General features: G+C 41.6%; 1 protein-coding gene across 3 annotated transcripts in view; it reads left to right on the plus strand.

Annotated features, from left to right (window-relative positions):
• ADK (adenosine kinase) overlaps positions 1 to 25981 on the plus strand; it is a 619463-nt gene that overhangs the window by 50455 nt on the left and 543027 nt on the right. For all 3 annotated transcript variants that reach the window (XM_062214718.1, XM_062214719.1, XM_062214720.1), the window contains one exon: positions 5768 to 5842. In XM_062214718.1, the coding sequence (XP_062070702.1) occupies positions 5768 to 5842 (75 nt within the window). The remainder of the gene's footprint in view (positions 1 to 5767; positions 5843 to 25981) is intronic.

The following is a 25981-nucleotide window of genomic DNA, read 5'->3' on the forward strand; positions in this document are numbered from 1 at the left end:
ATTTGCTTTAAATAATGTAATTCTCATAATACTGTATGGGGTTTATTATGAGCTAAAACAATTTTTTATTTGAAAGAGAGTTACAGAGAGAGGTAGAGACAGGGAGAGGTCTTCCATCTGCTGGTTCACTCCCCAGATGGCCACAATGGCCAGAGCTGTGCCAATCCGAAGCCAGGAGCCAGGTGTTTCTTCCCAGTCTCCCACACAGGTGTAGGGACCCAAGCACTTGGGTTGTCTTCTACTGCTTTCCCAGGCCATAGCAGAGAGCTGGATCAGAAGAGGAGCAGCCGGGACTATAACCGGCGCTCATATGGGTTGCCGGCGCTTCAGGCCAGGGCTTTAATCTGCTGTGCCACAGCGCTGGCCCTGAGCTAAAACAATTTTTAGCAACGTGGTTCAGGCAAGAGCTGTAGAGGGCCTAGTGCCAATGGAGATATTGTGGGAGTTCCTGTTACAAGAAGTGTTTGACAAAACCAAGAAAATGGGGTTACTAGTAAGATGTTACTGGTTGATAGAGAAGAATCATATCTAAAGTTGAATTTCTGAATTTAAAGAGATGATTGAAAGATGTAACAGTTAATGGCACTCAGTATTGATTCTGACACCACAGAATAAGTAAACATTTTTGTTGATCATAAGATCTAATAAACATTAAAACATCACTGTATTAGAGAAAGGCATTTGGTGTAATGGTTCAGCTGCTGCTTAGCATGCCCTCATTCCACATTGGAGTGCCTAAGTTTGGTACCCAGCTCCATCTCCTGGCTCCAACTTCTTGCTGATGCAAAGCTTGCCAGGCAACAGTCATGACTCAGGTAGTTAGGTTCCTGTCATTAGGAAGGAAGATGTTCTGTATCTGAGCATTCCTAGACAAAATCTTGGATTAATTGTATTTGACTGGTGTTCGATACATGCACGTCTTTGAAGTGATCACCAAGGCTAGAGAAATAATCTTGCAGATTGAGATATGCTTTCGTATGGCTCCAGGGTTAAACCAATTAGATTCTTATTCTCCATGAACTGAGGTGATCAATTCTACCCAAGTATCTTACATGAGGAAATTTGGGATGAGAGAATGAAGATGACAAGGAGCAGATGATAAGCACACAGTTCTAGTGTATTATGAAAATAGCTTCAAATGATCTTAATTGCATTGTAAATTATTTGGCAACAGCAAGCCAAACATTATTAGCATCAATTACGTATTTTATTGACAATAATAAGGGAACAATTTAGAAGTTACTCTTTCCCAGTAGTTTTTTTTTTTTTTCTTTTAAAGATTTATTTTATTTACTGGAAAGGCAGAGTGACAGGGATAAAAAGAGAGGAAGAGATTTTCCATCTCCTGGTTCACTCCGCAAATGACACAGTGGTCAGGACTGGGCCAGCATAAGCCAGGAGCCAGTAACTCCATCTGGGTCTCCCAAAAGTGGCAGGTACTCAAGTACTTGGGCCTTCTTCCACTGCTTTTCCAGGCACATTAGCAGGGAGTTGGATCAGAAGCAGAATAGCTAGGATTAGAACTGGCACTCTGATATGAGATGCTTGCATCTCAGGCAGCTTAAACTGCTGTACCCACAGCACCAACCCTATCAATCATCATTTTTTTTTTTAAAGATTTATTTATTTATTTGAAAGTCAGTTACACAGAGAGAGAGAGTGGGGGGGGGGGAGAGGTCTTCCATCTGATGGTTCACTCCCCAGATGGCCGCAATGGCTGGAGCTGTGCCGATCAGAAGCCAGGAGCCAGGAGCTTCTTCCCTGTCTCCCACATGGGTGCAGGGGCCCAAGGATTTGGGCCATCTTCTGCTGCTTTCCCGGGCCATAGCAGAGAGCTGGATTGGAAGTGGAGCAGCCGGGTGTTGAACCAGCGCACATATGGGATGCCAGCACTTCAGGCCAGGGCATTAACCCACTGCACCACAGCACTGGCCCCAATCATCATTCTTTTGTTTAATAATTTTTTAAAAATTTTATTTGAAAAAGTTACAGAGAGAGAGAGAAGGGAAGAGAAAGATCTTCATCTGCAGGTTTACTCCTCGAACAGCCACAGCCACAGCCACCCTTGTGGTTGGCTGGGCCGGGCCAAAGTGAGGAATTCCATCTGGGTCTCCCTCATGGGTGACAGGTGTCCACATACTTGAGCCGTCTTCTGCTGGTCTCCCAGATGCATCAGCAAGAAGCTGGATTGGAAATGGAACAGCCATGACTTGAATCTATGCTCAAGTGGGATGCTGGTGTTGCAATGACCCAATGTACTGTTATACAACACCAGTCCCCAATCATTATTCTTAATAAATAAAAAAATCGGCCAGCGCCGTGGCTCACTAGGCTAATCCTCTGCCTGTGGCGTCGGCACCCCGGGTTCTAGTCTTGGTTGGAGCGCTGGTTCTGTCCCGGTTGCTCCTCTTCTAGTCCAGCTCTCTGCTGTGGCCCGGGAAGGCAGTGGAGGGTGGCCCAAGTGCTTAGGCCCTGCACCTGCATGGGAGACCAGGAGGAAGGACCTAGCTCTGGCTTTGGATCAGTGCAGTGTGCCGGCCGTGGCGGCCATTTGGGGGGTGAACTAATGGAAGGAAGACCTTTCTCTCTGTCTCTGTCTCTGTCTCTCTCTCTTTTTCTAACTCTGCCTGTCAAAAAAAAAAAATTATTTTCCATTCTTAAAGCAAGAAGCAGATTTCTGTCTTTTTGTGTAAATGTATTTTTGCCAATTTATGTTTAGGTAAAACATTTTTCTGGAAGATAAGCTTAGAAATATAATGCATTATTCTCATCTTCTTTCTTCACACTTTTTTTGTCCTTTGAATTGTTAGGCCCAGAGATCTTGCTTGGTTTCCTTAAATTTCGACTCTTAAGGAACTGAGGTAGACATGAATTATTCTCTCTCATGTTTTACTCTCATGTTTTAGTTCTTAGCTGTTAGGATTAAATTCTTTGGCTATGTATAATATTATCTTTATTAAATTATCATTATAGAATGCACAGTTTGTGGACTGCAAGAGAGGTTCAAAAAAGAGTGTCACAATTAACGTTCCTTAAAAACGAGAGGGGAGACTGGCACTGTGCCTTTGCTGGTAAAGTCACTGCCTGCACTGCCAGCATCCCTTATGGGCACTGGTTCAAGTCCTGGCTGCTCCACTTCCTGTCCAGCTCTCTGCTATGACCTGGGAAAGCAGTAGAAGATGGCCCAAGTCTTTGGGCCCCTGCACCCGTGTGGGAGAACCGGGAGAAGCTCCTAGCTTCAGATCAGTGCAGCCCTGGCCTTTTTGGCCATGTGGGGAGTGAACCAGCAGATGGAAGACCTCTCTTGCTCTCTGCTTCTCCCTCTCTGTAACTATGCCTTTCAAATATATAAAAAATCTTTAAAAAAAATTAAAAAACAAAAAAACAAGAGCGGACCAAATGAGAGCTGGCACTGTAAGTGGTGGCTTTACTCGCCACACCACAGCGCTGGCCCCCAGAATACTTTTGTGACAAGGGAAGTGTTCCATTTTTTTATTCTGACAGTGATTATATGACAGTGTACATTGAACTGGATGTTAAAAAGGGTGAATGAACAGAGAAAATTAAGCATCCCAGGGACCGGTTCTCTATACTTTTTTTTTTTTAAAATAACAAGTTCTAGGAGTTTTTACTTGAATATGAATACATAGATCAGGTAGACTGGTCCCTAATGAAATGACCAAATTTTATTGCCTGTTGATTCTTCATTTTCCTGGCACTTAAGATCTTTCATTTTATGGGGCCGGTGCTGTGGCTTAGAAGGTTAAGCTGCGGCCGGCACTGTGGTGTCCTGCGGCACCAGCATCCCATATGGGCACTGGTTATAGTCCTGGATGCTCCTCTTCCAATCTGGCTCTCTGCTATGGCCTGGGATAGCAGTAGAAGATGGTCCAAGTGCTTGGGCCCTTGCACCCACATGGGAGACCCAGAAGCTCCTGGCTCCTGACTTCAGATCGGCCCAGCTTTGGCCATTGCAGCCATCTGGGGAGTGAACCAGCGGATGAAAGACCTTTCTTTCTCTGTCTCTACATCTCTCTGTAACTCTTTCAAATAAATAGAATAAATATTAAAAAAAAAAAAAGGTTAAGCCTCTGCCAGCAATGTCAGCATCCCATATGAGTGCCAGTTCGAGTCCTCGTTGCTCCTCTTCTAATCCAGCTCCCTTCTAATGTGCCTGGGAAAACAGTGGAAGATGGCCAAGTACTTGAACCTCTGCACCTACGTGGGAGGCCTGGATGAAGCTACTGACTCCTGTCTTCGTCTGGCCCATCCCTGGTTTTTGCAGCCATTTGGGTAGTGAATGGCAGTGGAAGACCTCTCTTTCTCCTTTTCTTTCTGTGTCTCTGCCTTTCAACTAAATAAATCTTTTAAAAATTTATTTTTATGATGTTATATTTTTATTTTGATTACAAATTCAACTGGAGTGTGAATAAATGCATTACCTTTTAACTTTTACCCACTCTGCTTTCTTTAAGTAGAAAAAGGATGGATTGTCTCTTTGCTGATTATTCAGCCATAGTTTCCCAACTTGTGGTATTAATAAGACACTGTAATTTTGTTTTCTAAAATCATTACAGGCTCTAATTGTAGGCTATATATCTCATCCTCCTATAGAAACCTAGGGCACTGTTTCCACTGATATTACTGATAATCTGTAAAACTGAAAGTGAGGGTGGTAACTGGTTTGGCGGCAGCTGGAAGGTATCTGCAGCAAACTGGAGAACAGTGGGAAATGACACAGAAGCAAGTCTTATTGAATAAACTGCTTGTCTCCCCTTGAGACTGACCAAGCTGTGGTCACTGATTGATTTCTTGCTGCCAGTCAGGCATCTTTTTAAGGCATCACTTGTGGTAGGGTTCTTTCTTTTCCTTGGACTTGAGCCATCAGTTATGGAGAACAGACTGTGTTAACAAAATCTGTTAAATGGAATTGAAAATTATAGCATTTCTGATACTGCGAGGCCCCTTCACAGCCATTCACTGTTCAGGGTAGGGTCCTTGTTTGGACTGTTGCAGGACTTGGTGTGTGTTCTCTGATTACTCTGAGTAGTTGACTATCTTACTAGCTAGAGAGAGTTAATTATCAGTCATGTTTATTGAATCAGTAGCTTTGTTTTAACAGTCTTTTTCTAAAAAAAGAACACTGAAATGAATTAACTTTAATCATTAACTGTTGGCTATTATGAAAAAAATCACATGTCCTGCTTTTGTTTTATTTTATTCTCTTTTAAAGTCATCACATTTTTTTCTGAATGCCTTTGTACCTCCTTTATTATTATTATTATTATTAAGATTTATTGATTGATTTGAAAGGTAGAGTAACAGAGATAAATGGATAGGAAGAAAGAGATCTTTCATCTGCTGGTTCACTCCCCAGAGTGGCCATGGTGGTTGGGGTTAGGCCAGGTGAAAAAGCCAGAAGCCAGGAACTCAAGTTAGATCTCCTTCGTGGGTGGCAGGAGCCATGTACTTGGGCCATCATCTGCTGCCTTCCCACTCATATTAGCAGGGAACGGCATTGGAAGTGGGGCAGTGGGGACTGAAACAGGATGCAGCTTAACCTGCTCACACATGCTGATTCAACTACCTGTAAACTGTTGTCCTTAATGTAATAGGAAGTCAAAGGTTTAATTAAGCTAGTATGTTTGGTTTATTTTCAGAATGAAGGAAAGTTATTTATTTTTATATTTCTGTACATTTCACATAACAGCTTACTTTCAGAAGTATTTCTAACTTGAGCTTGTGTTTTGTTTCTTTTTTTTTTTAGTGAAAATATTCTCTTCGGAATGGGAAATCCTCTTCTTGATATTTCTGCTGTAGTGGACAAAAATTTCCTTGATAAGTGAGTATTAAACTCTTCCCATGTACAATGTGAAATTTTCTCTGAAGGAAGACTTATGAAAACCTAGCATTGAATTCACCATTTAACACCTTCAGTTTGAGGAAAACACAGGACATTTAAATGTTTTATCAGAAAGTATCATTATTAAGTAGTTTATCACAATTTTGCCAGGAAGAAACATAGTTTTATTTGTATCTGTTGTTATTTTCACTTAAATTTCCTGTTTATAATTTGGAAGGAAGACACATATTTTATTTCCCTAATGGTCGAACTCCCCAGTTTTTTTTATTTTTTAAGATTTATTTTATTTATTTGAAAGAGCTACTTAGAGAGGGAGGGAGAGAGAGCGATATCTTCCATCTGTTTGTGTCTCCCTAGATGGCCTAAAGTCCAGGACTGAGCCAGGCCAAAGACAGGAGCCAGGAGTTTCATTCAGGTCTCCCATATGGGTAGCAGGGATCCAAACACTTGAACCATCTTCCATTGCTTTTCCCAGGCCTTGTGCAGGTGCCTAGATTAGAAATGAAGCAGTTGGGTTCTTGGGTTCTTGCTCATACGGGATGCTGGCGTTGCAGGTGGCAGGTTTACCCGCTATGCCACTCTGCTGGCCCCTAAGACAGTAACTTCTGATTTGTTAATTTAGCTGAGAAACCAGTTTGTGTTTATTTACTTAGCTGTTTGATACCATTTGGTACATGTAAAAATTAAAATAGTGAGGAAGGGTAAATTATAAGAAAGCAAGATCTGGCCGGCGCCGTGGCTTAGCAGGCTAATCCTCCGCCTTGCAGCGCCGGCACACCGGGTTCTAGTCCCGGTTGGGGTGTCGGATTCTATCCCGGTTGCCCCTCTTCCAGGCCAGCTCTCTGCTATGGCCCAAGAAGGCAGTGGAGGATGGCCCAAGTCTTTGGGCCCTGCACCCCATGGGAGACCAGGAGAAGCACTTGGCTCCAAGCTTTGGATCAGCAAGATGCGCCGGCCGCAGCGGCCATTAGAGGGTGAACCAAAGGCAAAAAGGAAGACTTTTCTCTCTGACTCTCTCACTATCCACTCTGCCTGTCAAAAAAAAAAAAAAAAAAAAAAAAAAAAGAAAGCAAGCAAGATCTCCTTCTGTTTGTGTACTCTAAATTCTGGGTCCAGGAATGATCACTTAAAAATCAAGGCAAACTTTACATAAATATAAAATTAATCTTCTTAGACATTTAAAGGTATGGAATTCAGTGACTGGTACATTTACAATTTTGTGCAGCTGTCACCAGTATCTACTTCAAATCATGTCTATTACCTTAAAAAGAAAACCCATACCTATTAAGCCATTGTTCACTCTTAGCTCCTCTGATTCAGTACCACTTAGAAACATTCGTGTATAAGCTTTTATGTGGAAGTATGTTTTCCTTTCTCTTGGATATACAGAGAAGATGGACTTGCTAGGTCATGTGGTAATTCTGTGTTTAACTTTTGAAGAACCATCAGAACTATTTCCCACAGCAGCTTTGTCATTTTACATTCTTATTAGCAATATAGGAGGATTCCAGTTTCTCCATATCCTTGCCCAAATGTGTGATTTTCTTTTCAAAAATTATAGTCATCCTAGTGAGTATGCAGTGGTATCCTATTGTGTAGTTTGTATTTTCAAAAAAAAAAAAAAGTGAGACAGAGAGACAATGAGAAAGTGTCTGCTGGTTCACTCTTCAGATGCCCTCAATGGCTCAGGCAGGGCCAGACTTAAGGTGGGAGTTGGGGATCTCAATCTAGTTCTCCCACATGGGTGGCAAGGACCATAACCCACTGTCTCCCAGGGTATGCATTAGCAGGAAGCTGGAATTGGAAGTAGAATGGAGACTCAATCCCTGGCACTCCAATATGTGATATGGGTGTCCCAAGCCATCTCTCTCTCTCTCTCTCTTTATTTCTTTATTTCTTATTTATTTATTTGATAGGCAGAGTTACAGACAGAAAGAGGGAGAGACAGATAGAAAGGTCTTCCATCCGCTGGTTCACTCCCCAAATGGCCACAACAGCTGGATCTGGGCTGATCTGAAGCTAGGAGCCAGGAGTGTCTTCTGGGTCTCCCAATGCGAGCTCCAGGGCCCAAGCACTTAGGCCATTTTCTACTGCTTTCCTAGGCTCTAGCAGAGAGCTGGATAGAAAGTGGAGCAGTCAGGACTCAAACCAGCACCTGTGTGGGATGTTGGCACAGCAGGAAGCAGGTTTACCCATTACCCCATAGCGCCAACCCCTGCATTTTCAATGACTAATGATGTCAGTATCTTTTTGTGTGCCTATTGGCCATTTATGTGTCTTTGGGGAAATGTCTGTTGAAGTTGTTTACCCATTCTTTAATTGAGTTGTCTTTGTTGAGTTATAAATGTTCATTTTATATTTTGGATACTAGACATGAGATACATGATTTGTAAACATTTTCTCCCAGTCTGTGGATTGTCTTCAGTTTCTTTATAGTGTCTTTAAATTTTAATGAAGTCTAGTTTATTTTTCTTTGTTGCTTATACCTTTTTGCTGTCGTATCTAAGAATCTGTTAAATTCAAGATCATAAAGATTTATATCCATGTTGTCTTATAAGATTTTTATAATTGTAGCTCTTAAATTTAGGCCTTTGATTCATTTTGAGTTACTTTTTTGTATGAGACATGAAATCAGGGTTCAACTTCATTCTTTGGCAGGTGGAAATCCAGTTGTCCCAGCACCATTTGCTAAGGACATTGTTCATTTCCCCATTGAATGGCCTTGACATCCTTAATGAAAATCAGTGGGTCATAGATACATGGGTAAATTTCTGGATTCTCAGTTCTATTCCTTTGATCTATTGTTTTGATGCCAGTCCTACACTGTAATTTGTAGTAAGTTTTTTTTTTTCAAGATTTATTTATTTATTTGAAAGAGTTAAAGAGAGAGAAGGAAGAGAGAGAGGGAGAGAGAGAGAAAGAGAAAGAGAGAGAGAGAGAGAGAGAGAGAGATCGTCCATCTGCTGGTTCACTCCCCAGATGGCTGCAATGACCAGGGCTAGGCCAGGCCAAAGCCAGGAGCTTCTTTCAGGGGCCCATGTGGGTAGCAGGGGCTTAAACACTTCGATCGTCTTCCCCTGCTTTGCCCAGGCCATTAGTGGGGAATGAGAATCTGTTAATTAGTCATTGTCACTTTTATCACTGAGTATATACTTTATTGCAGAATTAAGTAGGGTAACAGGAATATAGACCAAATTTAGCATCTGGAATGTAATTAGAGCAATGCACTGTATTAGTAAACAAGCTAAAAGGAAAATATATACTCACAATAGATACAGAAACCTTTTGACAAAATCTAGTAGATATCCTTGATTAAAAATATAAATAACCTCAAAAACTTGGGGGGGTGGGGAAGGAAGGGAAAAGCATACTAGTAATATCATTCTTATGATAAAAGGCTGGTCTGTAAGACTAGGAATTTTTTTTTTTTTTACAGTTTTTAAGATTGTAATTTCTGAATATCTTTATGTGCATATCAGTATTTTCAGGTTTTGAAATGTAACAATAACATTTACTGAAATACAGTTAAAACCTAAAGCTAGGTAGTTTTATCAAGTTTACAACTTGTAATAGAATTTACACGCTTAAACTTTTTTTTCTCAAATAAGAAAAATTTGGAAAGAAAATTTTCCGAACATTCTACATTATAAAATATTTACAAATAATTGTGAATTCACAGGCGTTTGTCCTTATTCCCAATTCCCATAGCCTTGTAAAGATCCAAGAAATGTATAGTCTATATAAAGATAAGTACACAGCTACAAACTGATTACAAAAAGGGTATTATAAATAAAAAGGCACTAGAAAATACATACCAATCCATCTGATCACATAAACTGTTTCTCGCACAAATGATAAAAATATAAACAAAGTTAGAAATTTTAGTTCTCCATTAACTTGTTTTTAATGAGTAACTTTTATTGTGATTCAGTGGGATTGCAGGTTCCCATGTTACCCTAGTAAATAACAAATGATAGCTGTGATTTACAAAAGAATAAACTGAACTGAATAAAAGTTCCATAGGTACCTGAGGTCAGTGATGGACACCTGTCGCTGACTTGTTGACCTGTTGGCTCCTTATTCAACAGCATATGGAGCAGTATGTTGGGATTTTTGACTTGATCATAAGCTTCCACTTCCACCATACTGATCTAGCTTTTGTAATGCACTGGTAATTGGCTCTTTAAACTTCTTGTGCATCAGTTTATTGGAAAGACTGGTAAGCAGACGTTTCAGGTGGTCATTAAGAGAAGGCCCAACAATGACACTTAAACTGTGCCATAGTGTTCAATCCTCTTTCAGATACTTCATCATCCAAATGGACCAGAGATGCCTTTAGCACAGGAATCAGTCTGTTGTGTTTGTCAGCTGTATACCTCCAGGCACTCTGGTTTCTGCATTGCTTCCCCTTTACTCCGTGATCTGCACCCACAGTGGGGCTCTTGCCCTGCACTTGGTTAGGCCAATAGCCAATGTTCCAGCCATCGGCTGCCAGGGCTCCTAGAAATTAGTCTTCACCTGGCTTAAGTCCTGGATCAGGTGGTGCCCCTCAGTTTTTTTTTTTTTTTTCAAGATTTTAATTATTTGAAATAGAGTTACAGAGGGAGAGAGGGAGAGATGCAAAGGTCTTCCATTTGCTGGTTCACTCTCCAAATGGCCACAACAGCTAGATCTGGGCCAATCCAAAGCCAAGAGCCGGGAGCTTCTTACGGGTCTTCCACTAAGGTACTGGATATAACCACTTGGGCCGCCCTTTACTGCCAAACCATATCAGAGAGCTGGGTCCAAAGAGGAGTAGCATGAACTGGCACCATATGGGGATCTCCTTGCTGCAGGCAGAGGCTTAGCCTACTGTGCCACAACGCTGGCCCCCACCAATAGTTTAAGGATGGCAGCTCTTTTTTTTTTAATTTATTTTTTTGACAGGCAGAGTGGACAGTGAGAGAGAGAGACAGAGAGAAAGGTCTTCCTTTTTTTTTTTTTTTTTTTTTTTGACAGGCAGAGTGGACACTGAGAGAGAGAGACAGAGAGAAAGGTCTTCCTTTTTGCCGTTGGTTCACCCTCCAATGGCCTCTGCGGCCGGCGCATCGTGCTGATCGGAAGCCAGGAGCCAGGTGCTTCTCCTGGTCTCCCATGGGGTGGAGGGCCCAAAGACTTGGGCCATCCTCCACTGCCTTCCTGGGCCATAGCAGAGAGCTGGCCTGGAAGAGGGGCAACCGGGATAGAATCTGGTGCCCGGACCGGGACTAGAACCTGGTGTGCCGGCGCCGCAAGGCGGAGGATTAGCCTGTTAAGCCACGGAGCCGGCCCAAGGTCTTCCTTTTGCCATTGGTTCACCCTCCAATGGCTGCCGCGGTAGGCGCGCTGCGGCCGGCTCACTGCACTGATCTGAAGGCAGGAGCCAGGTGCTTCTCCTGGTCTCCCATGGGGTGCAGGGCCCAAGCACCTGGGCCATCCTCCACTGCACTCCCTGGCCACAGCAGAGAGCTGCCCTGGAAGAGGGGCAACCAGGACAGAATCTGGTGCCCTGACCGGGACTAGAACCCGGTGTGCTGGCGCCGCAAGGTGAAGGATTAGCCTGTTGAGCCGCGGCGCGGGTGGATGGCAGCTCTTAAAACTTCTTTTCTCAATCTTCATAGTGGTACTTGAGATTTTAGTTAGTGCAATTAAACAAGAAGAAATACAAAACATCCACATTGTAAAGGAGTTATGGTCATCTATTCAGAATGCCAAGTGGAATTTGCAAAAAGCTAGTACTTAATTTCAAGAATTATTATGAAGCTAGTATAATCAGAACAGTGGTATCAATGTAAAGATAGAAAAATTATTGGTGTAGAATACACAGTCCAGAAATGAAGCCACACATAAATGGACCACTGATTTTTTATCAAAGGCGAAGGCAGTCTGGTGGAGAAGGGAATGTTTTTCTTCAAGAAATGATACTGGAAGAATTCGATATCCATGTATAAATAATGAACTTGAATCTGTATTTTGCTGAAATTACCTGCTAGAACTAAATGTAAAACCTAAAACAATACAACTTCCAGATGATAACACCAGAGAAAATCTTTGTGACCTTGGTTTAAGTCAGAATTTCTTAGTATATAACACAAGAAGCATGTTCCATAAAAGACAAAAATTGATGAAATTGACTTCATCAAAATGAAAAACTTCTCTTGGAATGATAATGTTAAAATAAAGAAAAGGGGGCTGGCTGGCATCGTACCACAGCAGGTTGTGCTTCAGCTTGTGGCATCAGCATCCCAGCATCTCACATAAGCACCAATTTTAGTCTCAGTTGCTCTGTTTCCCATCCAGCCTCTTTCTTTTATTATTTATTTTATTTTATTTTTTTACTTTTTTTGACAGGCAGAGTGGACAGTGAGAGAGAGAGACAGAGAGAAAGGTCTTCCTTTGCCGTTGGTTCACCCTCCAATGGCCGCTGTGGCCGGTGCACTGCGGCTGGCACACCGCGCTGATCCAATGACAGGAGCCAGGTGCTTCTCCTGGTCTCCCATGGGGTGCAGGGCCCAAACACTTGGGGCATCCTCCACTGCACTCCCTGGCCACAGCAGAGAGCTGGCCTCATCCAGCCTCTTTCTAATGTGCCTGAGAAAGCATTGAAAGATGGCCCAACTTCTTGGGCCCCTGCCAAACATGTGGGAGACCCAGATGGAGTTCCTGATCCCTGACTTCTACCTGTTGCAGCCTTTTGGGAAATGAGCCAGTGGATGGAAGATCTTTTTTTTTTTTTTTTTTTTTTTTTTGACAGGCAGAGTGGACAGTGAGAGAGAGAGACAAAGAGAAAGGTCTTCCTTTTGCCGTTGGTTCACCCTCCAATGGCCGCTGCGGTTGGCGCGCTGCGGCCAGCGCACCACGCTGATCTGAAGCCAGGAGCCAGTTGCTTCTCCTGGTCTCCCATGGGGTGCAGGGCTCAAGGACTTGGGCCATCCTCTACTGCAGTCCCTGGCCACAGCAGAGAGCTGGCCTGGAAGAGGGGCAACCGGGACAGAATCTGGCACCCTGACCGGGACTAGAACCCGGTGTGCCGGCGCCGCAAGGTGGAGGATTAGCCTATTGAGCCGCGGCGCCAGCCAGATGGAAGATCTTTATCCCTCTCCTTCCTTCTCTCTCTCTTCATCTCTTTCTCTCCCTCCCTCTGTTGCTCTGCTTTTCAAATAAATAACATTATTATTATTATTTTTTTTTAAAAAGGACCTGCTATAGACTGGAAGCAAATCTTTTCAAAGCATATGAGGGTACCTCGTTAAGTTAAGCTTAAATGGAATTTTAAGATAAATGCAAAAACTTTGGAGTCCACATAGTTTTTCTCTACATATTTTCCATAAACTTTTTTTTAAAGATTTATTTTTTTATTATTATTTGAAAGTCAGAGTTACACAGAGAGAGGAGAGGCAGAGAGAGAGAGAGAGAGAGGTCTTCCGTCCAGTGGTTCACTCCCCAATTGGCCACAATGGCTGGAGCTGTGCCGATCAGGAGCCAGGAGCTTCTTCCGGATCTCTCATGCAGGTGCAGGGGCCCAAGGACTTGGGCCATCTTCTACTGCTTTCCCAGGCCATAGCAGAGAGATGGAATGAAAGTGGAGCAACTGGGTCTCAAACTGGAGCCCATATGGGATGCTGGCGCTTCAGGCCAGGGCGTTAACCTGCTGCTCCACAGCACCAGCCCCAAGAACTCTACTTTTGATGTTTGTCGTAAACAGAAATTGAGCAAAAGATTTGAACATTCACCAAAAATGTGGATGACAGATAAGCATATGAAAAGGTCCTTAACATATTTACTCATTAGGTAAATGTAAATTAAAGACATACTGAAATCCTACTACACATCTATTAGAATGGCCAAAATCAGTAAGTTGAGCATACCAAGTGTTGACCGGATGTAGAGGAAATGGTTCTTTATTTTCTTGGGAATGTGTAAGATGCACCTAGTGTAACAGTTTCTTAAAACGTTAACCGTATGGGGCCAGCACTGTAGCGTAGCGGGTAAAGCCATCGCCTGCAGTGCCAGCATTCTATATGGACGGCAGTTTGAATCGCAGCTGCTCCACTTCCGATCCAGCTCTCTGCTATTCTGGGAAGTCAGTAGAGGGTGGCCCAAGTCCTTGGGCCCCTGCACCTGCGTGGGAGACCCAGAAGAAGCTCCTGGCTCCTGGCTTCGGATCGGCATAGCTCTGGCCATTGTGGCCAATTGGAGAGTGAACCATTGGATGGAAGACCTCTCTCTGCCTCTCCTTCTCTCTGTGTGTTTCTCTGACTTTCAAATAAATAATAAATCTTTTTTAAAAAAAGTTAAACATAATCTCTGTGATCTAGTCTTTCCATTCTTGGGTATTTTCCCAGGAGTAATGAAAGCAAATGTCCATACAAAGGCTTATTCCTGAATGTTCATGGCATCTTTGTTTTTAATAGCTAAAACCTGAGAGGGGCCTAAATGTCTTTCAGCAGGTGAATTCAGTAATAAAAAGGAACAAAGTATTAATTGACTCAAAGAATAATGGTGTTGGTTGAAAGAAATTAGACAAAGAAGAGTATACATTGTATGATGCCATTTATGTGAAATTATATGAAGTTCAGTTTAGTTATTAGTGACAAAAAGCAGATCAGTGTTAATATGAATGGGACCATTGTGCAGTGTGGAGGGGGGAGGAGAAATTACAAAGGGACAGAGGGAGGTTTTAGCGCTATATTTGTTATCTTGATTGTGTAATGATTTTGTGGCTACAGCCATGCATCAGATTGTACACTTTAAATGTATGAAGTTTACTACATGCCAATTATACATCAAGAAAGCTATAATACACAAAACAGGGTAAAATCGGTTGAGCATCTATGCATAGGTATAAAGTTATATCTCCTTTGTTGCCTTGGCATGTGATGGTTTCCCAGAAATTTAAGTAATTCATGGTCATAACTTTTTAAGACATCAAATGATATTTATAGGTTTGTCTTTTATCTTTATCTTTTTTTTTTTTTTTTTTTTAATTTGACAGAGTTAGAGAGACAGAGAGAAAGGTCTTCCTTCCATTGGTTCAATCCCCAAATGGCTGCTACAGCCAGAGCTATGGCAATCTGACGCCAGGAGCCAGGTGCCTCTTCCTGGTCTCCCATGCAGGTGCATGTGCCCAAGCACTTGGGCCATCCACTGCTTTCCCGGGCCACAGCAGAGAGCTGGACTGGAAGAAGAGCAACCAGGTCTAGAACCCGGTGCCCACACAGGATGCCGGTGCCACAGGCAGAGGATTAACCTAGTGATCCATGGCTCTGGCTCCTAAATGATATTTAAAAATACAAATATTAAGTTAAAATTTCATTTATTTTTAAAAAGATTTATTTGATTATTTGAAAAGCATTGTGACAGACACAGAGGGAGTGAGGGAACAAGGGAAACAGCTAGAGATATATTTTCCATCTGCTGGTTTACTCCCCAAATGGCCACTACAGCCAGGTCTGAGCAATGCCAAAGCTATGAGCCAGGAGCTCCCATCTGGATCTCCCATGTGGGTGGCAGGGGCCCAAGTGTTTGGGCCATTTTCCACAGCTTTCCTAGGCACAGTACAGGGAGCTGGAGTGGAAGCCAGAGTAACCAGGACTTCTACCAGCGCTCTGACCTGATATGGCAGGCTCTTGTGACAAGTGGTGGCTTAAATTGCTGTGCCACGATGCTGGACCCCAACATTTTCAATTTTATTACATAATAACTAGTGTTACTATTTTAGTGAACATTTCTCTAGACATCTATTAAGCATATACAGAGAATTTTCAGAAAGTTTGAGGAAAATGTATATTATGGAAAAACTGCATGAAGTTCAAAATTATTTGAAACTAAAAGTTTAATTCCATTTTCCATGGCCTTTTTAAGAAAATTCATAAAGCTTAGAGATGTGAGTTTATAGGCTTATGCTGTTTGTAATTTTTTTTTAAGATTTATTTATTTATTTAAGAGGTAGAGTTACAGACAGAAAGAGGGAGAGACAGAAAAAAAGGTCTTCCATCTGCTGGTTCACTCCCCAAATGGCTGCAAAGGCCAAAGCTGGGCTGATCTGAACCCAGGAGCCAAGAGCCAGGAGCTTCTTCCTTGTCTCCAACATGGGTGCAGGGGCCTAAGCACTTGGGCCATCTTCCACTGCTTTCCTGGGCAATCAGCAGAAAGCTGGATGGGAAGTGGAGCAGCTGGGACTCGAACTGGTGCTCACTAAACAACAGCGCCAGCCCCTACTGTTTGTAATCTCCGGTAATTTGTTTTGTTTAAAATTCTGCTCAACACTGTTTTTAGTCTCTATTTTTTTTTTTTTTTTTTTGACAGGCAGAGTGGATAGTGAGAGAGAGAGACAGAGAGAAAGGTCTTCCTTTTTGCCGTTGGTTCACCCTCCAATGGCCACCGTGGCCAGCGCATCTCCCTGATCCAAAGCCAGGAGCCAGGCGCTTCTCCTGGTCTCCCATGGGGTGCAGGGCCCAAGCACTTGGGCCATCCTCCACTGTACTCCTGAGCCACAGCAGAGAGCTGGCCTGGAAGAGGGGCAACTGGGACAGAATCCGGCGCCCCGACCGGGACTAGAACCCAGTGTGCCGGCGCTGGAAGTCGGAGGATTAGCCTGTTAAGCCACGGCCTTTAGTCTCTATTTTTAAAAATTCAGGCAGTGTGATCAGAATGATAGTGACTTGGCAGCTGAGGATGACATTACTGAGAGCTCCAGTAGCTTCTCTGTCTTACTAGCAGCTGATGGTTTATTTTATTTTGGGGGGAGTGTTTTAATCTTTAACTTTGGGTTTGAAGTCAGTGCTTAGAGATAAAAAGCAAATGTTCAGACCCTAACCATAAAAGGTGGTTTTATGTTATAGTTATATCCCTGTCCATTTCTTCTACCGTACATTTGAAAGTGTTCCTTATGATTTTAATAGATTACATTTAGCTTATACTTCAGACCATGTTTAGTATTTTACATTTGAACTGTGTAAATAAATTATTCAGGAATATTTTACTAACTATATACTGCTGTGACTTGACTAATGATGGCCATTCCAAAATTTATGTTGAGGGGCCGTCGCCATGGTTGCGCAGTAGGTTAATCCTCCATCTGCGGCGCCAGCATCCTATGTGGGTGCTGGTTCTAATCTGGCTGCTCCTTTTCCAATCCAGCTCTCTGGTATGGCCTGGTTAAGCAGTAGAAGATGACTCAAGTGCTTGGGCCCCTGTACCCACATGGGAGGCTGGGAAGAATCTCCTGGCTCCTTGCTTTGGATCTGTGCAGCTCCAGCTATTGTGGCCATTTGGGGAGTGAACAAAAGGAAGGAAGACCTTTCTTTCTGTCTTTCCCTCTTACTGCCTGTAACTCTACCTCTCAAACAGGTAAATAAATAAATCTTTAAAAAATTTATGTTTAATATTTTTTAAAAATTAAAAAAAAATTGATGAGTAACAGAGCAAGTGTGCACTCTCCATGTGCCTATTCACTCTTCAGTACCCACAGTGGCTGATGGTTGGGGCTGAAGCTGGGAGCCTGTAACTTAATCAGGGTCTCTGACATAGGTGACAGAAGCTCAATTACTTGAGCCATTACTGCTGCTTGCTAAGGTCTGCATTAACTGGAAGCTAGAGTCAGGAGCAGAGCAGGGCATCAAACCCAGGCACCTGTGATATGGGATGTCGGCATCTCTGAAAGGCAGAGTTGGAGAGAGAGGGAGAGAAATCTTTCATCTGCTGGTTTACTCCCCAAATGGCTGCAATGGCCAGGGCTGAGTCAGGCTAAAGCCAGGAGCCAGGAGTTTGTTCTGGGTCTCCCACGTGTGTGCAGGGGCCCAGGGACTTGGCTTTCTCAGGCACATTAGCAGAGGACTAGGTCTGAAGTGGAGTTGCTGGACTTGAACTGAAGCTGTACTCAGATGCCGTCACAGGCAGCAGTTTAACCCACGATGCTGCAACACAGGCCCCAGCTTAAGTGATTTTATCCCTGATAAGGCTGCACCTCAGGTTGACAGTTTGACAGCAGTCTCATGAGAGACCTTGAGCGAAAGTCACTAGACTAAGCCACTCCTGGATTCCTGATCCTTCTGAATTGATGTGAAATGACAGTGCGTTATTTTAAACTGCTGTGTTTTGGATGAATTTTTTTACATAAGAGCACTAAAAATTAAAACAAAATTCAAGTTTTTTTTTCCCCATTAGATCCTCTTTGGAAAGTTGGTATGCAGGTTTTTGTCTTCTTCATTGATGGGATTTAATTTTGGCTTGATTTGTTAAAAGCCTACTTTTGTTTTTTGGGTGGAGGTGACCCCTAATATCAGTAACCTTTTCTGTGAGTCTATTCATTTTTTAAAAAAGATTTTTGAAGAGTTAGGAGGAGGAGGATGAAAGAGAGAAAGAGAAAATCAGAGAATGAGAATATCTTCCATCTGTTGGTTCTCTACCCAAATGACTGCAGTGGCCAGGGCTGGGCCAGCACAAAGCCAGGAGCTTCTTCTGGGTCTCCCACATAAGTGTGAGGGCCCTAGGACTTGGTCCATCTTCTACTGCTTTCTCAGGTGGGGGATCAGAAGTGGAGCAGCTGGCTCTCAAAACAAGTGCACATGTGGGATGCTGGCACTGCAGGCATAGGCTTAACCTGCTAACCCACAATGCTTGCCCCAAGTCTGTTCATTCTCTTCACAAAAAAGTCTTCCAGTTTCCTTTCTGAAATGTAAGCTGTGTTGCTTTATTCTTAGAGTTGGATAGTAAAAAGCACTAGAGGTATTATAGTTAAGTAGGCTATTTTATCTGTCCCTCCATGTCTCTTTTATCTTAGTTCAAAACTGCTTCTGTTTGATTTCTGCTGAGAATAAATCTCTAATTAATTTTAGGAATTTTAAAAAGTGATAGTGATATGGTAGTTCTCCTTTTTAAATTCCGTACCTTTTTTATGTTCCCTGAGGTACTTGCTTATCTCCCTGCACTGAGACTTTGGGCTTCTTTCTGCCGGTGGACTAGGCTTACAAATCACCTGTAGCTTCTTCCTGTTGGCATGTGAGAATTTAGTTTTCCATCAGCTCTGCTAAGTTATTATTCCCCATCCGCTTCCTTTTTCTAAAAATGTTTGGATACGTATTGACAATTGATGCTTACGTTAGTTTTTTTAATTCTATAGATGTGTACCTTCAAAGAGAATTTTATTATCATTTTAGTGAAACCTTAGAAAGGAGAGTAGGTAGTTTTTTTTAATGTTTACATCAAAGTCAAAGGGTGTGAGTGTGTTTCACGATTATTATGTATTATGGCAGGATAGATGTAACTACAGACTTGGACTGTTGAGGTAATTTGGACATAATTTAATCCTCTTTACTCATTTTACACCAGAGAAAACAAGCATAGGGAAGTTAAATACTTCGCCCGTTGATGATAGTGACCAGTACAGTCCTGAATCTAGTCCTAGAATTTGTACCTCTTGACCCTCATTTGTTTCCTCTTCCACTATGCCACACTAACTGCCTTTATTTCTTAACTACATGTCTAAATCACTGGTAGTTAAACAGATTGTGCAAATGTTTATTAGTAACTGGATACCGAACTACTTTGGAGATTCAAAGCAAGTAAACCTGGTTTCTTCCTCATAGAGCATTTTCTGGATAAGGGATTATTTTGACTTTCTTTATTTCACATCTTCTGTTGATTAGTGGCCTCACTGTTAATTTTAAGTAATTTATTTGATAACCTTAACTTAAAATTTCTCAAGCAAGCCATATTTTTTTATAAAACAGTTTTTTTTTTTTTTTAAATTAGTGTTTATAATCTCCTGGGTTTCTTGGCTTTCATTATCTTTTCTGTTGACTCATAATCTCTTATGCAATATTGTTTACTAGATTTATAATTATATAGAATAAGCTTTGCAAGTACTATTTATAACATTTTATGGAGAGAGAAAATAAGGAAAAGTGTTTTGATAATTTTGTAAAATCGTTTATATACATAATAAACTCTTGGTTTTAGGGAATTGCATTGTAGTTTTGACTCCTAGCGTATTGCTTTAGTACATGTTTGGTGGGTAACAGAAAAACTGCAGAAAACAATGTTAAAGGAAAATTTTTTTTTTTTTGGACAGGCAGAGTGGATAGTGAGAGAGAGAGACAGAGAGAAAGGTCTTCCTTTTTGCCGTTGGTTCACCCTCCAATGGCCACTGCGGCCGGTGCATCTTGCTGAGCCGAAGGCAGGAGCCAGGTGCTTCTCCTGGTCTCCTATGCGGGTGCAGGGCCCAAGGACTTGGGCCATCCTCCACTGCCTTCCTGGGCCATAGCAGAGAGCTGGCCTGGAAGAGGGGCAACCGGGATAGAATCCGGCGCCCCAACCAGGACTAGAACCCGGTGTGCCAGCGCCGCAAGGTGGAGGATTAGCCTGTTAAGCCACGGCGCTGGCCGGAAAATTTTCTTTTAAAGATTTATTTTTTATTTATTATTTTTATTTATTTGAAAGTCAGAGTTAAACAGAGAGAAGGAGAGCAAGAGAGAGCGAGAGAGCCTGCATCTTCTGGCCCACTCCCCAAATTGCCCCAATGGCCAGGGCTGGGCCAAACCAAAGCCAGGAGCTAGGAGCTTATTCTGAGTCTCTGGTTGCAGGGGCCCACGTACCTGGGCCATCCTCCATTGCCCTCCCAGGCACATCAGCAGGGAGCTAGATCAGAATTGAAGCAGCTGGCCTTAAATCAGCACCCATAGCAGATGTTGGTGTCGCAAATGGCACCTTAACCTGATGCACCACAACACCGGCCCATAAGGAAAGATTTTTAAAAATAGAATTTTAAATATTCAAAATCGCTAAGAAGTTGATGTTCCTTTTTTTTTTCTTTTTAAAATATTTTTTAAAGATTTATTGATTGATTGATTGATTTGAAAGGCAGAGTAAAAGAGAGGCAGAGAGTGAGAGAGAAAGAGAAGAAGAGATGTTCCATCTGCTGGTTCACTTCCCAAATAGCCACAATGGCCAGGACTAAGCCACGCTGAAGCCAGGAGCCAGTAGATTCTTCCAGGTCTACCAAATGGGTGCAGATGGCACTTGGGCCATCTGCTTTGACTTTCCCAGGCACATTAGCAGGGAGCTGGTGCCTGACCCTTGTTTTGTACTTTTATATATATTTTTCATGTGCTAAATTTTAGTTTTACACAACAGTTTTCTTCTAAAAAATAAGAGCCATCATATGCTAATGGCCTTTGCAAATTAGAATGGTGGTAAATGATTGAATCTGAAGATCATGGAGAATCAATTTGAAAAATTTTTTTTAAAGATTTATTTATTTATTTGAAAGACAGAGTTACAGAGAGGCAGAAGCAGAGAGAGCAACAGAGGTCTTCCATCTGCTGGTTCACTCTAAAAATGGCTGTGATGGCCAGAGCTGGACCAATCTGAAGCCAGGAGCCAGGATCTTCTTCCAGGTCTCCCACTTGGGTGCTGGGGCCCAAGGACTTGGGCCATCTTCAGCTGCTTTCACAGGCCATTGCAGGGAACTGGATCACGAATGGAGTAACTGGAACTGGCATCCAATGGGATACTGGCACTGCAGGCAGCGGCTTTATCTGCTATGCCACAGCACAGCCCCTGAAAAACTTTAGGAACAAAGCAAGGGGCCACTGCTGTGGCATAGTGGGTTAAGCTGCAGCCTGCAGTGCTGGCATCCCATATGGGTGCTGGTTTGACTCCTGGTTGCTCCAGTTCAATCCAGCTCCCTGCTGATGGCCTGGGAAAGCAGTGATGGCCCAAGTCCCTGGGACCCTGCTACCCACATAGGAAACCCAGAGAAAGCACCAGGCTCCTGGCTTTGGCCTGGCCCAGCCCGTCATTGTGGCCATTTGGGGAGTGAACCAGCGGATGGAAGATCTCCCTCTGTGTCTCTCTCTAATTCTAAAAAAAAAAAAAAAAAAAGAAAAGAAAAAAGAAAAAAAATTGAGTGTATAAAAACTGTACACAATTATTATCTGATAATTATCACCATTACCTGCTATTTATTGAGCATATCTGAGGTAATTTCAAAAAGTCCCTGAAAAATAGAATGAAGAGTTTTTTGGTGGAAAAAAATTGAAATCTACACTTATGAGGGAGTCTTCAAAGAGTTTGGGAGAAATGTAGCTTATGAAAAAACTATGGATGTCAATTTTTGTTTCTGCACTAAGTTGAACTTGTAAAACACCCCGTTCCATGAACTTTTTGAAGTACCCTCATATTAGGTATGTTTCACTTCAGTTCTTGTGCCAACTTTATGATCTGAGAATCCTCATAAAGCATATCTTACAGTTTAAGAGATTTGTTCATGGCTGCCAGCTACATTGGTAATAGTACAGAGATTTGAATACTCGTTTGTTTTCATTGTGAAACATATAATCCTTATTTTCTGCTACCAAAGTTTGAAAGTAGAAAACACTTGTATATCCAGGTTCATTTGACATAAATTATGGTAGATATACAAAGGTTGATAAACTTGATGAAATTTCAATTTTCCTTCAATTATAGGTATAGTGCAGGCAAAAAAATTGTATTTAACTGGGTGCAAAAATTTTTACTGTTAAGTTTTAGTGTTAGAGCCAGCACTGCGGCTCACTAGACTGATCCTCCATCTGTGGCGCCGGCACCCCGGATTCTAGTCCAGGTTGGGGCGCCGGATTCTGTCCCGGTTGCTCCTCTTCCAGTCCAGCTCTCTGCTGTGGCCCGGGAAGGCAGTGGAGGATGGCCAAGTGCTTGGTCCGTGTACCCGCATGGGACACCAGGAGGAAGTACCTGGCTCCTGGCTTTGGATTGGCACAGCGCGCCGGCCGTAATGGCCATTTGGGGGGTGAACCAATGGAAGGAAGACCTTTCTCTCTGTCTCTCTCTCTCACTGTCTAACTCTGCCTGTCCAAAAAAAAAAAAAAAAAAAAAAAAAAAAAAAGTTTTAATGTTAGAGTGATCAAAGTGACTGAACAGTTTTTTTCATTAAATTTTCAAAACTATACAGTTCTTGTATTGGGAAGTTGATAGGTTGCCTATAGGTGACCTGTTTTTAGAACACAGCAAGCATTGTCATGGTTTAGGAATATTAATTAGATATTCATGTTCTTAGATTTCCAAAAATTTCTTTTCTTCTAGAATATCCATTTGTGTTTATTTAAGCTTTGTAAAGCTGGTTTTCCCCTGGAATATGAGCAATGAATCTTTATCTAATTTAAAGAAAAGCAGAATTTTGTTAGTTGGTTTTGATGCACTCAGTTTGGCAAAATATAGGAACTGAAAATTAGTAGTAACATTTGTGGCAGGAAGTAGGCTATTGAAAAGCATCTTTTCTAGCATACTGAAGAAATACAAGTGGGTGTGAGGAGGGAAGGAAATGTGGAACATATGAATACTTCCAGATGAGCAATGCTGTAATTATGGAGAGAAAAGGAAGAAGTCTGTTTTAATAGGCGTGGAGAAGGGAGGGAAGCAATGTGTAAGACAAGTTTCCCTGGGTTTTTCCTGACATTAGACAGATACCACAGAAGAAGAGTGAGGGAATTAATGAAGTGGTAATTAAGAAAAAAATTATAATTAGAAATGAAAGTTCTCAGTTTTTTGATGGGAAGCTACAATAGTTGAGGAAACATGCTGTTCTGATAGATGTAAATCTTTAATAACGTCAGCACAAAAACCTTAAGTAAGTCTTAATTATGGTAAGCACAAATGAAATAGTTATTATTTATTCTAAAAATGTTTAAAAGGGTCAGGTGTTTGGTTCAGAGGCTAAGCTGCCTGTGGCTTCAGACAAATGCATCTCATTTTGAAGTGCCTAGGTTTAAGTCTTGGCTCTACTCTCTATTCCAGCTTCCTTTTGGTGGGCATCCTGGGAGGCAGCAGTTTTTGACTCAAATACTTGGCTGCCAGTCATTCATGTAGGAAACCTGGCTGGAGTTCTTGGCTCCTGGTTTGGCCTGGTCCAGCCCTGGCTGTTTTGGGCATTTGGGAAATGAAACAGGAGATGGAAGAGCTGTCTGTTTTCCTGTCTCTTTGCCTTTTCAATAAAATAACATTTAAAAGTGCTTAAAGTAATAAGTTGCTCATAAATTTCCATGATTAGTCATTGCTAATAATTACAAGTGAATTATCTGTACAAACAAAGATGAATTATTTCTATAAATGGGTGTATGTTAGATTTGCATTGTCAAATGAGGCTCCCTATGTAAGATTAAAAACATTAATGCTTTGCTTTAAAACACTGTGAAGTGTTCTGACACTTTCATAGCTAAATCTTTATTAAGCTATTTTGCTTAAAATACAATGGAATAGATTTGTGAACTTGTTCCCTTGCAAAAGGGCTGTAATAAGTATATGAGGCTACCTAATGGTGAAAAATTAAAGTTTAAAAGCTAATTATTATTGGTGCTGCAAAAACAGAAAATTAATTGCAACAATCAAGCAATAACCAGACTTTCAAATGAGCAGCATATACTTAGAAGATTTGTAGACCACAGGTTCTTTACAGATATATGTGCAGTGAGTATTTTGAAGATCATAGAAGTGAAAATGCAGATGAAAAATAGAAGAAATATCTGCTAGAACAGGTGTTGTATAGCACTTGTGTTAAGCTGCTGCTTCGGATGCCTGCATTCCAAATCAGCATGCCTAGCATGGAGTCCTACTTCCAATTCCAGAGCACCTGGGAGGTGATGATAGCTTAGCCTTGGCTGTTGTGGGCATTTGGGAAATGAACCAGGTAATGAAAGAACATGTGTGCACACGTGCTCTTTAACTCTCTCTTCAGCCCTGTCACTCTGTCTTTCAAATAAATAAATCTTGAAAGAAATCTGTGCTAATAATTCAGTTATCTATTCCTTCTGCTACTTCATACATAGTACAAAGCTTGCGTCTTTTTCAGAAAATGAAAAGAATTTGATGAGCTCAGTGACCTTCTGAGCCAGAGACATGTGCTGATACAGAGGTTCTCTAATGTTACCAATCTAATGAAATGGTGAACTGTTGTTGATTAGGGATTTAGACTTCCTATATTTACCAGTAAGTAGTGCATCCTTTGCTTAAAGGATGGCACTTATTCTCACTTAAAAAAAAAATAAAAGATATATATTTCATGCCTCTGTTGTATCCAGAAATTCTAGAACTTACTTGCTTTTTTATGTATTAAGGACTTGGAAAAAGCACGGTGCTGTGTAGACATGTACTTTTGAAGATTTGGTGAACTTTGCAGAAGAAAATGGGTTTCAGTTAAATCTCTAGACCATAATTATGGATTTGGAAGTGGGTGCAACCAAGGCCTCTAAAAGTTAATTTGAAAGTGTTAGCAAGAAAATTGTAATTTTTTCATTCAGCCTTTACATTTGGTGGAAAATTCAGGCAAGTGGGTAAAACACACAACATGGCAGTAATGAAAACTTAGGCTAAAAATGTGTCATTTGTCTACACTGCCATTCCTTCTAGCTGATGAAATCCAACTCTACTATAGCATTAGAAGAATAAAAATCACATCTGTACCACAGTGACAGTTTTAAATGCAACTTTACAAGTCTACATGGTATGTAAAACATAGTAAGACTGCCATTGCCCTGCTAAGTACTTCCAGTCCTTATCTAGGTCCTATTGAAAAACTGGTGATCTCATTTTTATGAAAATTAATCAGGTTGTTTAAAAATTAAGCATTTAAGAAGACAACATGTCTCAGGAATGGCACATTCAATTCAAATCCTATCTATTTAAATGAGTTATATTTGCCTCCCATAAAAAGCTTATTTCACTCAAACTAGAGCAGTAAATATTCTATATTTAGGTTTCATCCTTGACCAACAATTCAAATGAAAAAGCCCAATATGATTAATAAAGAAAAAAGTGGGAATTAACACACCCTCTTAAACTTGTTTAACATTATGTTTGACATTTAAAAAGTCTGAACATTTTTAATTCATAGTAGGAAAACATTGAGTGATGGACATCTGCCTACCCTAATGGCCTAACAACTGCAGAAGGCTTCAATCACCTGTGTTTGGGGCAGAGGGGAGTGAGGGCTGTCTTTAAAGCACCTAGCTCTCTTGATGAGAGGCTCAGAGGTACACTAGTTTGTATTATCCTAACATCCGTCAGGCCATCTAGGTTGCTGTTCTCTAAGCAAGGTCTTTATTTGTC

The sequence above is a fragment of the Lepus europaeus genome, chromosome 17 (assembly GCF_033115175.1).
Source record: "Lepus europaeus isolate LE1 chromosome 17, mLepTim1.pri, whole genome shotgun sequence".
In the NCBI taxonomy this organism is placed as follows: domain Eukaryota; kingdom Metazoa; phylum Chordata; class Mammalia; order Lagomorpha; family Leporidae; genus Lepus; species Lepus europaeus.